The following is a 12,500-nucleotide window of genomic DNA, read 5'->3' as shown; positions in this document are numbered from 1 at the left end:
TGGTCTTCTCACAGCTGCTTTGTGAAGAATTATAACATGAAGAATTATAACATCTTAATTACTAAGGCAGTGGGCATAATCCTACCTTCTTCACCAAAAGAACATTGTGAATAGTAAATAATATTAATGTACTGTAAACTTCTTATCTAATGTTCTTGTTATTGAATGTTACAAGGAACCAATAATGACTTTATCAACTACCGAACATGATCAGAAAGATATACAGAGCAACATTCCATAAAGAGAAAGAAAATAGATGGAGTAATCACTGAAGACTTATGAAGTCTTTTACTCTTCCTGGGATGATATAATTAGAAGTTAAATGCTGGGGATGTTGATCTAATTAACTTTCCACCCTTGTAAATATAGGACTGTGTTCTAATCATTATTATTACTATTTTATTCACCTTAGTCGATTGTTTGTATTCATCACATCACATAGCTTTTCACCAGTGACATACAGGGCAAATAAAACAACTAGAGAATGTTTGCAGATTAGGAGACAACTAGAAAACCAAATATATTAAAATATGATATTTAACAAGGTACATGCTATAACAAAGTCTTGGACCTAGCTTCCATAACGATAATGTTCTACAAAAGACATGGATATTGCTAACAATGATAGTCTTTTGCATCCCATTCATTTGGGGCAGCAAGATAAATTTTCACCATATTAGTTGGTATTATTTTTTATATTGATTTTACTTTTTTATTATTTCATAATTCTTTTCATATTTCTTCATATTATTTCTGTATTTGGGTATTTTTTTTTTAGATAATTTATAAAATACCATAGACAAGTTTGCCCAAGAATAAAGTCATATTTAGTTTTTGCATTTGGTTTGCAAGATTCTTGATTTGAACTTGTGTGTTGAAACATATCTTGGGAAGATCATTATGCCTGTAATACATAAGTACATGCCCTGGTTCTAATTTTATTTGTCAACTGGTTTAAACTTTTAACTAATTAATTAATCATCTGTTTGATTAATCATTCAGTCAATCAATTGGTTAAATAAATAAGCAATTGACAAATGAAATAAGAAACACATGTGCTTCTTATTCACATAAACACCCTCCCAAAATACAACAAAGCCATATTTATTATTAGAAATTATCATGATTATTTAGTAGTCTTATTTATATTGCATGCTTTCACTGCAGTTAGAAGCACAGATCTGTGAATACATGCAGTATTTTGTTATGGTTTTGTATTTTCTCTTGTATTATCAGTTATCATATTTTCAATAACATTATGTGAGTTTTTACTGTAGCAGCAGGTGCACCTCTGTGCTCTTGAGCTATATGCAGTATTGTCTTTTGGGAATGTAGAATGCTTGTATGCCATTTCAGTTTGGCATTCTTGTGGGATTTCATTGCTATTCCTGGTGTTATTTTAATGTTCCATCTGTTTTGTAGAGTATGTGTAATGTGAGTTATTATCATTATTATTATTATCATGACGGCGGCGAGCTGACTGAATCATTAGCACGCCAGGCAAAATGCTTAGCAGTATTTCGTCTTCTGCTACATTCTGAGTTCAAATTCTGCCATGGTATTATTGAGGAAGGCACGTGGTTTAATAGTTAGGGTATTTGGCTCACAGTCGTAAGGTCTTGAGCTCAACACCCGGCGACACATTCTGTCCTTGAGCAAGACACTTTATTTCGCATTGCTCCAGTCTACTCCATTGTTATTATTATTGACATTGAGCTGGTAAATGAATGGAATGCCTGGTGTGGGTCTTGTGGCTACCCCCTCCTAAAAATGGGGAATAAGCCTGGGTATATATATATATATATATATATATATATATATTATTACTATTATTATTAAGATTCTGCCGAGGTAGACTTTGCCTTTCATCCTTTCAGAGTCGATTGAATAAGTACCAGTTATGCACTGGAATCGGTGTTATTCTCTCAAATTTGAGCCTTGTACTTCCAGTAGAAAGGGTCATTGTTATTATTATTAAGGTGGCATGCTGGCAGAATGGTAAGCTCATCAGACAAAATACTTAGTATCATTTCTTTCAATTTATTACATTCTGAGTTCAAATTCTGCAAAGATGAAGTTTGCCTTTCATCCTTTCGGAGTTGGTAGAATGAATTCCAGTTGAATACTAGGGTTGTTGTAATTAACTAACCCCATCACACTAAAAAGTTCTTGGCCATATGCCAAAATTTGAAATTCTTATCATCATAATCATCATTATTATTTATTATTGTTACAATAACATTAATTATCATTTTATTATTATAATCATTTAATAGGATATCTTATCAATGCCAAGAATATTCCACCCAGATATGCGATGAGATTAATGACCGGAAGAACTTAAATAAAGAACTTGATAAAACAGTTGAATGGCTTCAAGATTGCCATATTACAGTCCAAAGACTTGGCAATGTTACTGATGGTTCTACTTCTCCTGGTGAGAAAACAAAGGTAATTAGTAATCCTGTTAATTAAACTCTTTCTTTTTTACCCAGTATTTTCTTATATGTTGAGGCGCAATGGCCCAGTGGTTAGGGCAGCAGACTCGTGGTCGTAGGATCGTGGTTTCGATTCCCAGACCAGGCATTGTGAGTGTTTATTGAGCGAAAACACTTAAAGCTCCACAAGGTTCTGGCAGGGGGTGGTGGCAATCTCTGCTGTACTCTTTTACCACAACTTTCTTTCTTTCTTCTGTTGGCCTGCTTGCTTAGCCAGCGGGGTGGCGTCATTTGAAAGCTAAAACAATGTGAGGCGCATTGTAACCAGCGATGTGTAGCAACATCTGATAGCTGTTCAGTCATGGTGATCACGGTAATTTGCTTATATAAATATTTGTTTGTATTTACTTACATTTATGCACATATCAACATATATTTCTATAAATTTCAGCTGATGATTATTTTATATATATATATATATATATATATATATGGTTTTTGGTATTTGTTTATATCTTATGTTCGAATCCTGAGGTCATCTTTGCCTTTCATCCTTTCAAGGTTGATAAAATAAAGTATCACTCAGGTATTGGCCCCCACACAGCACTGAGTTGTGCTATGTGGGGGACTGACATGTCAAAGAATTGACCTAATATTTCGTCTGCATGTCATAAAAGGCAACTAAAAGAGTTGAGATATGATTCACACCACAATCTCATAAAACACTCACCAGCAATGACTACCCAAACGGACCCATGGGTTGGAGGGTTGTCACCTGAGTGCTGCAAAGGTGTCATTCACGAGGCGTAGGTAATCACCAACACGTGGTAGAGCAGCAATGCACTGTTACATCATATGCCTTCATACTACTACTACTACTGCTACAACTACCACTAATACTATTACTGTTACTACTACTACCACCACCACCACTACCACCACCACACTACTACTACTACTACTACTACTACTACTACTACTACTACTACTACTACTACAGGAGTCGCCCCTTGCTTTCAGATTTTGTGCCAAAATATAAAGCTGTAAGGTTTTTCACTTTTGTTTTTTTATAGAAGATATCTCCTCTGAAGTCAAGAAAGTTAACCAGCCATTTCTGGTTATCTCAGATTAGCAAACAGCATCAAACAGTCTCCTCTGTTTGGTACATAAGCACAAAATAAGGAATCAGATAATGAACCACTTACTGCTCATAGATAATCTGACCCCATACTGGAGTCAATATGGAAACCACGGAAGTAGCAGATTTTCATCAGTTTAGGCACACATATGTCCTGAAATGACCTAGCAGTTAAAACAATCACTTCTTGATGACAGACACAAGAGCAGTGGTTGAACAGAGAAATGTGAATGCTACTGTCTATGCTATGCCTACCATATGCCCTGACAAAACCAGACTAGAGTCAAACTTATCAGAGTCTTCTTTCCCTGTTGATCCTTAGTTAACTGTTTATTGTGTGCGTGTGTGAACTTATGCGCATGTATGTATGCATATATATATATATATGTGTGTGTGTGTGTACATATGTATCATCATCATCGTTGTCGTTTAACGTCTGCTTTCCATGGTTGGATGGTTTGACTGAGGATTGGTGAGTCAGAAGGTGGTACCAGGCTCACTCTGATCTGGCAAAGTTTCTACAGCTGGATGCCCTTCCTAGCACCAACCACTGTGAGAGTGTGTAGGTGCTTTTTCATGCCACTGGCATGAGGGCCAGTCAGGTGGTTCTGGCAAAGACCATGCTCAAAAGGTGTTTCTTACATGCTACCTGCATGGGAATCACTCCAGCAGCACAGGCAACAACCATGCTCAAATGTAGTTTTTCATGTGCCAGTAAGGCGACGCTGGCAACGATCACGCTTGAATGCTACTTTTTACATGCCACCAGCACAGGAACCAATCTGTGGCTCTGGCAACAATCAAGCTCGGATGTGCTTTTAACGTTCCACTGGCACAAGTGCCAATCAGGCGATACAGGCATTGGCCACGTCAGCGATTTTGATTAAGTATGCATATATATGTGTATGTGTGTATATGTATGTGTATATATTATATATATATATGCATGTATGTATGTATGTATGTATGTATTTATGTATGTGTGGGTATATGTGTATATATATGTGTGTATGTATGTATGTGCTCTATTTTTGGGTATACTTTCTTCTAACTTAGGACATGTATATTAGTAATTAGCTATTTAATATTTGTTCAAGGCTTTCCTTGACTGTGGTTTGCTATACAGTACATAGGAGGAGTAGGAACATCATTGATCTGTTAATGCACATCACTGATTACAAGCAGGGCTTCTGGTTATAGTAACTATGATATATTATTAAAGAAATATATAAAGTGGTGATCTGGCAGAATTGTTGGCATACCAAGGTGTAGGCATAGGATTGGCTGTGTGGTAAGTAGCTTGCTTACCAACCACATGGTTCCAGGTTCAGTCCCACTGCATGGCACCTTGGGCAAGTGTCTTCTACTATACCCTCGGGCCGACCAAAGCCTTGTGAGTGGATTTGGTAGACGGAAACTGAAAGAAGCCCGTCGTATATATGTATATATATATATATATGTGTGTCTGTGTTTGTCCCCCCAACATCGCTTGACAACCAGTGCTGGTGTATTTATGTCCCCATAACTTAGTGGTTTGGCAAAAGAGACTGATAGAATAAGTACTAGGCTTCCAAAGAAAAGTCCTGGGGTCGATTTGCTCGACTAAAGGCGGTGCTCCAGCATGGCCACAATCAAATGACTGAAACAAGTAAAAGAGTAATACCAGATAGTAGCTTAGTGATATTTCATCTGTCTTTATGTTCTGAGTTCAAATTTCACCAAGGTTGATTTTTGCCTTTTATCATCTTGGGGTTAATGAAATAAGTAACAGTCAAGTGCTGGGATTGATGTAATCGATTTGCCCCCTTAACCCAAATTTAAGGCTTTGTGTGTATAGTTGTCATCATCATTTAATGTCCATCGTTCATGCTGTTATGGGTTGCATGGTTTGACATGAGCTGGCAAACCACAGGACTGCACCAAGCTCCACTGCCTGTTTTGGCATGGCTTTTACTGCTGGATGCCCTCTCTAGCACCAACTACTCTACAGAGTGAAGTTGGCACTTTTCATGTAGCACGAATACCAGTGACGTCTGTTTTGGCATGGCTTTTACTGCTAGATGCCCTCTCTAGCACCAACTACTCTACAGAGTGGTATTGGTGCTTTTCATGTAGCACCACCACCAGCGACGTCTGTTTTGGCATGGCTTTTACTGCTGGATGCCCTCTCTAGTACCAACTACTCTACAGAGTGGAGTTGGTGCTTTTCATGTGGCACCAACACCAGTGACGTCTATTTTGGCATGGCTGTTACTGCCGGATGCCCTTCCCAGTGCCAGCCACTTTACAGAGTGGGCAGGGTGCTTTTTACATGGCACAAGCACTTGTGAAGTCTGCTTTGGCATGGTTTTTTTACAGTCAGTAGTAGAAAGGATTATTAAAGAAATTTATAAATTGAAGTATGATATTAAGTTGAATGCTTCAGGTCCAGATATTATTGAGAATATGAGAGTTTGACCGTCATAATTGTGTTCGTGATGCAACCACAAGAGAAACCCAGATGATATCTTTCTTATTTAAAAAATTCTCTTTTCAGGAATTGACACATGAGATAGATTCTCACATGAAGGAGATTATGCCTTTGGTAAAAGTACAAGAAAACAAGTACCAAAGCTGCAGTGCTGAAATGCCTACAGTAATGAAACTGAAAGTCAATCAGGTAGTGACAGCACAACGAGAACTGCTCGAAAGTTTAAAGAGCAAAGAAGAACAACTGAAACTGTTGCAATCACAGCGTAAGAACTATGGAAGCCTAGTGGATGATATTTGTCGCTGGTTCACATCTGCTGAATTAAAACTCAAAGAGAAAATTTCTAATGTCAAAGAAGACAATGCTAAACATAAGGTAAGACAAGCAAACTGTTTTAGAAAATTTTTGAAATGTTCTCATGGCCCTGTGGTTAAGAAGTTACACTTTGCAACTAAATGTTTTCAGGTTCAGTCCCACTGCAGCACCTTGAACAATTGTCTTCTACTGTTGCACCAGGCCAACCAATGCCTTGTGAGTGAATTTGACAGAGAGATACTGTATGGAAGCCTATTATGCATGTTTGTGTGTGTGTGTGTGTGTGTGTGTGTGTGTTGTGTGCGTGTGTGTGTGTTGATTTCTTTTTCTACTGTTTGACAACTGGTGTTGTTTTGTTTACATCCCCATGACTTAGTGGTTCAGCAAAAGATACCAATAGAATAAATACCAAACCCTTAAGAATAAAAAAAATGTACTGGAATTGATTTGTTCAATTAAAACCCTTCAAAGCAGTACCCCAGCATGGTTACAGTCCAATGACTGAGACAAATAAATATTAAAAGATTATCCATTGTTATTGTTGTTGCTAAGCTCTAGGCCAACTCTGATTGAGTAGTCTGTGATCAAAACCTTTCCAGTTATGAACCCCATATGTGTCCCAGAATAGTGTGTCTAAAGCTACATTATTCAACATGTCCTTTATTTTAAGACAGTAAAGTGTAAATTGAGAGAGATCTGGTTGTTATTTCTAGCTAAGAAACCACTATGTTGCATCAAAGCAGATGATTGTATAATATATATCTCAGAAAATTCACTTTGACTGGAGAAATATATTCCCATATGAAAGATTTAATATCTTTGGTAAAAGTCCAGGAGAACAAGTGCCAAAGCTGCAGTGCTGAGATGCTAATTATATTAAAACTGAAAGTCAATTATTTAGTAACTGCATGAAAAATGATCAGAAGTTTAACAGTGTTTATTTAAATTGATGAGTGATTCTGTCCAGTTATTGTCAAACTGAACTACACCAGCTTATCAATAAATAATGCTTAAGTTACAGCCGATCACATAATTGGGGATTAGCCTCTTGTCTTAACCAAGAACACTGGATTTGATAGGGAAAATGTGTTGCTATATATATATATATATATATATATATATATGTATACATATGTGCCTATATATGTATATGCACAAACGAATATACTTTACTTACATAAATAGAGAGGTAGATAGATAGAGGGAGTGAGAGAGAGAGAGTGTAATCATCATTATCATCATTATTTAACATCTATTTTCCATGCTGCTATGGGTTGGATGGTTTGGTAAGGGCTGACAACCCAGAGAACTGCACCAGGCCCCAGTGATTTTCATGGCTGGATGTCCTTCCTAATGTCAACCACCAGTGCTTTTTATGTGACATCGGTACAGCAACTTTTTACATGACACCAGCTAAGATCAAAGTGTCGTATCTATTCTTATCTGATAAAATCCCTATTCGGGGCCATCGATATTTAAACTGATTTTTAGAACAAGGCAAAGAGTCAGGGTCTTGCTCCATCTTTCCCTGGTATTGCAGATACTGTAATATATATGTATTCTTTTATTCTTTTACTTGTTTCAGTCATTTGACTGTGGCCATACTGGAGCACAACCTTTAGTTGAACAAATCAACCCAGGACTTATTCTTTGTATGCCTAATATTTATTCTATTGGTCTCTATTGCCGCACAGTTGTCAATCGATGGTAGGACAAACACAGATGCACAAATACACACATATGCACATATATATATATATATATATATATATATTACAAAATTAGAAAATGGAGAAAACATACTTAAATCAATCAAACATCAACCATCAGATGATACCCAATCAATATTTTATTACACCATTACATAACAGTAAAGGCATTATACAAAATATATTGTAAATATAATTAGACAAGGAAACAGAAATATAAAATATAAAATATAATATATAATTATATCATATCTGACAGCTGTTTCGTCCGTAAGGGCAAGTATGCCTCATTTAACCTATAAGCCATATAAGGCAGGTATAAATGAGACATTAACAAGGATGCCCCACGGACTCTTCAGAGAATTTAATTTATTATAAGTGTGAAAAAATTTTTTTTAATACATATAAATATAAAAATATAAAATATAAAAACGTGTGCATAGACACTCATAATACTACACATATATATATATACTCATTAATACAATAATACAAAATAAACAAAACAAAATATATCAATATATATTAACAAACACAGTTATTCTACATATTGGGCTACTAGTTCCAAAAACTAACCTACAGGAAAACATATGCACACTCACATTTAAATTTAAATCAGACCTATACATAAAAAATAATAAAAAAACACAGTTCAGTTCATAAAATTATAAACCTATAAAAGTCAATAAAAATTACTATTAATATTAATAATAATAATAATAATAATAATAATAATAATAAATACAACCATGTCTGTACCAAGTACATCAATCGGACATCTACATATCTATGAGTCTGATTATTCTGTCCACTTGATATTGATTTTTCTAGATTAATTCGATTGGCTTATAGTTTTAAATTTGAATCACAAAAGAAATTTTACGGTTAGTTAGTCAAGAAACGCACATACGCACATGCACATCCATAGATCAATCGCACATACATACATAATTATATGTATACACACACACATATACACTCATACACATACATATCCACAAACACATTCAAACACATAAATAAATAAATAATAAAAGAGGTATAATCGTAGCTATGCAGCCATCCAGCCTCTCAAAACGACAACAATGCCACTAAATTAACTAAGAAGATCCACTCACATATTTCCATAAAATATTTGTTATAAAGATACATATATTTATATATCAAGACATAGAATGTCATTTTTCGTAGGGTACACACAGCATATGTCACCGTTTTTTTCTGTAGTCATAGTATTATATAACATAACGTTTACTAATTTCATCGTAATTTGCTATAAACACATGTACGCTAAGTTATAAAGTATAGATTAAACATTTTTTCCATCAAAGAACCTAACCTACGAACTAATAGAATTACACTCAAATATACATGCCCATAATAATACTCATGTATAGCAGCAGATATACACAAACGCACCGTTTATTTTCATATGTGACTCGCAAGAAAACATTCGTAGTACTTATATATAAATACACTTTTAAGCATCAAATGTAATAATTAACATTAAATAGTATCAGTGGGGGACTTACCAATACAATGGTATATAAGTAAATAACAAAAATTAAATTAATTATAAGTTAATAAATTGTAATTACTTAAGATTAAAATGTGATAAAATAAATAAGAAGAAATAATTAAAAATCACATACAGAGTATAAGCACAAACTAGTATACATGTATCCATATATTATTAAAATAAATAATTGATATGTATGTATATATCTACACTTAAATAAGTAAATAAATAAATAAATAAATAAATAAGTAAATGACTAAATAAATAGATAGATACCATAGAAAACAAATTCAGAAAAATACATAGGTACACCTAATATATAGTAAAGCTAATATGCATATATCTACATATGCATAAAAGAGTATATAGGTAAATAAATGACATAAAATAAAGTGAAGATATATATTGAAGAAAGTACTTATATAAACTTAGTATACAGGCTAATATTATGTAAACTTATACCTGTAGATAATGAGTAAAAAAATGAATAGATGAATAACATAATGTACAAATCAAGAAAACTACAAATATAGACTAAATATATAAGACTGCTAATATATATAAAGCCAAATGTGAGTAAATGAATAGGTTTATTAATAAATAGCATAAGAAACAAATTTCGGTGAGTACAAAGATACACTAAATATACAATATATAAGCCTGCCAAATAAGAACCTGCAAAAACCCCTATTCTCAACCCAAACAAACAAAATCCAATATAGACTCTCATATATTACATAATAGTATTACAGTATCTAAAACCAGGTATCTAACTATGATATTCATACACATTTTAGAAAACTTCAAGAATCTCATATTACTAAGCAAATACCAAAATGAATATATTATTTCTTGCCGTAGTGTATTTCCCTTATAAAACAAGACAAAAAAAAAACACATATAAAAAACAATTAATACTGGACATATATATACATGTGTAGCTACAAAATTATATAAAATTATAAATTTATAAGTTGCATGTTTTAAAATTGTAGAAGACTACTAGTATAATTAGATACAGAAGGGAGCTAAAATATTACTAGTAGAAAAGCTAAGTTCTATTTAAATCTAGAAAAAGTGTACGGTAGTTTGTGAATGCAAAAAAATTTTTTTCTTTTATGTTATTAATAATAGGCCTACCCGCTTTGATAATGAAAAAAATTTCATTAATACATAGAGAGCATTTTTTATTTTTTCCATTATACACAGGTGCCGAAGTTAGTATTTTCCAATTTAATCTAAAATCTAAGTTCTTACTTTTGAGTTCCCAAATGTATGCACTTAACCCTGTAGAGTACATCCTATTTTTATTTCTAAAAGTATATCTATGATAATTAAGTCTCTGTTTCATGCTATTCATAGTTGCTCCGATATATACCCTACTACTAAATTGTGCATCCACAGTGCATTGGTAAACTACCTCCTTCCTGAGGCATTGATTACCAAACACACATTTATTTCTGTTTCTGAAATTACAGTTATTAACAGGTTGGGGTAATCCAACATTGGTCCCCAATCCTGTAACACCATTCACATTAGTAGTGTTACAATTATTATTACCATCCAAACCCAAATTCAACGAATGAATTAATTTATCATTATTGGTGATATTCCTATCAATAGTACTAGTATTGGTGGTAGTAGTATCATCTATTACATTAATATTTTTCCTTACAGGTACGGTACCCTCATAATTTGTAAGAGGGTTGTTCCCGTTAGTTCCAAAAGATTTATTGTTCCTACTATTAAAGAGAGGCAAATTCCTATTATCTAAATTCAACTTTCTATCTTTATAGAAGTAATCCAGTTTCCTGTTATTAAAAGAGGAGATGATGGTGGCTAGATTATGTGTAATGCTATATCCTATTCTAACAGTACCATTGTTAATTAAATGACTAAATTTATTCTTATCCTTACCAAAGTGCCTAAATATTATATTGTGCAAAGCTCTAACTATGTCTGTTTTTATCTGCAGTGCATATGGGATAATAAGCCAAAGTGTATCCTTATCAGTATTAGGGTTGCCTATCAAATTATTGCTTTTAGTAAAAACCTTATGCCTTGACCATCCCATATGTTTACTATCCTTAACAATGTCATTGTTATGTCTATCATTATCAATATTCCCATAATTATTACGCAAGTAAACTTTACTATTATCATATCAACCATGAAAGAAGATCATTTTATATATATATATATAAAATGATCTTCTTTCAGTTTCCGTCTACCAAATCCACTGATAAGGCTTTGGTCAGCCCGAGGCTATAGTAGAAGACACTTGCCCAAGATGCCACACAATGGGACTGAACCCAGAACCATGTGGTTGGGAAGCAAGCTTCTTACCACGTAGCTACTCCTGCACCTATATAAAATATAGTAAAATATAGATATAAATACTTGTATTGTATTTTCAGTGACTTCGAAGTTTCAGCCAGCCAAGCCATCATCAGACAGTCCAATGATGGCTTAGCTGACCAAAACTTTGAAGTCACTATCAATATTATTCTTGTTAAATAATAATAAATTAGTTCTCCACCACATGTATCAAGTAGTCCTTTGACTTAATGTAAAACTGTCAAACATTAATATATATCATCATCATTATCCTCGTTGTCGTTTAATGTCCATTTTCCAAGCTGGCATGGGTTGGACGGTTAGACTGAGGGCTGGCAAGTCAGAAGGCTGCACCAGGCTCCAATCTGATCTGGCAATGTTTCTACAGCTGGATGCCCTCCCTAATGCCAACTACTCCAAGAATTTAGTGGGTGCTTTTTACATGCCAACGGCACAAGGACCAGTCAGGTGGTATTGGCATCAACCATGCTCTGATGGTGCTTTTTACATGCCACCAGCACAGGTACCAATCAGGCAGTACTGTCATCAGCCACAACAACGACTTCACTTGCCT

At 34.2% G+C, this 12,500-nt stretch overlaps 1 protein-coding gene across 9 annotated transcripts in view; it reads left to right on the top strand.

Annotated features, from left to right (window-relative positions):
• LOC115210341 (nesprin-1) overlaps positions 1-12,500 on the top strand; it is an 870,646-nt gene that overhangs the window by 649,322 nt on the left and 208,824 nt on the right. For all 9 annotated transcript variants that reach the window (XM_036502466.1, XM_036502469.1, XM_036502465.1 and 6 more), the window contains 2 exons: positions 2,277-2,451; positions 6,113-6,421. In XM_036502466.1, coding sequence (XP_036358359.1) covers positions 2,277-2,451; positions 6,113-6,421 — 484 coding nt within the window. The remainder of the gene's footprint in view (positions 1-2,276; positions 2,452-6,112; positions 6,422-12,500) is intronic.

Source organism: Octopus sinensis, linkage group LG4 (genome assembly GCF_006345805.1).
Source record: "Octopus sinensis linkage group LG4, ASM634580v1, whole genome shotgun sequence".
NCBI lineage: Eukaryota > Metazoa > Mollusca > Cephalopoda > Octopoda > Octopodidae > Octopus > Octopus sinensis.
This window is presented reverse-complemented; position numbering and strand designations above follow the sequence as displayed.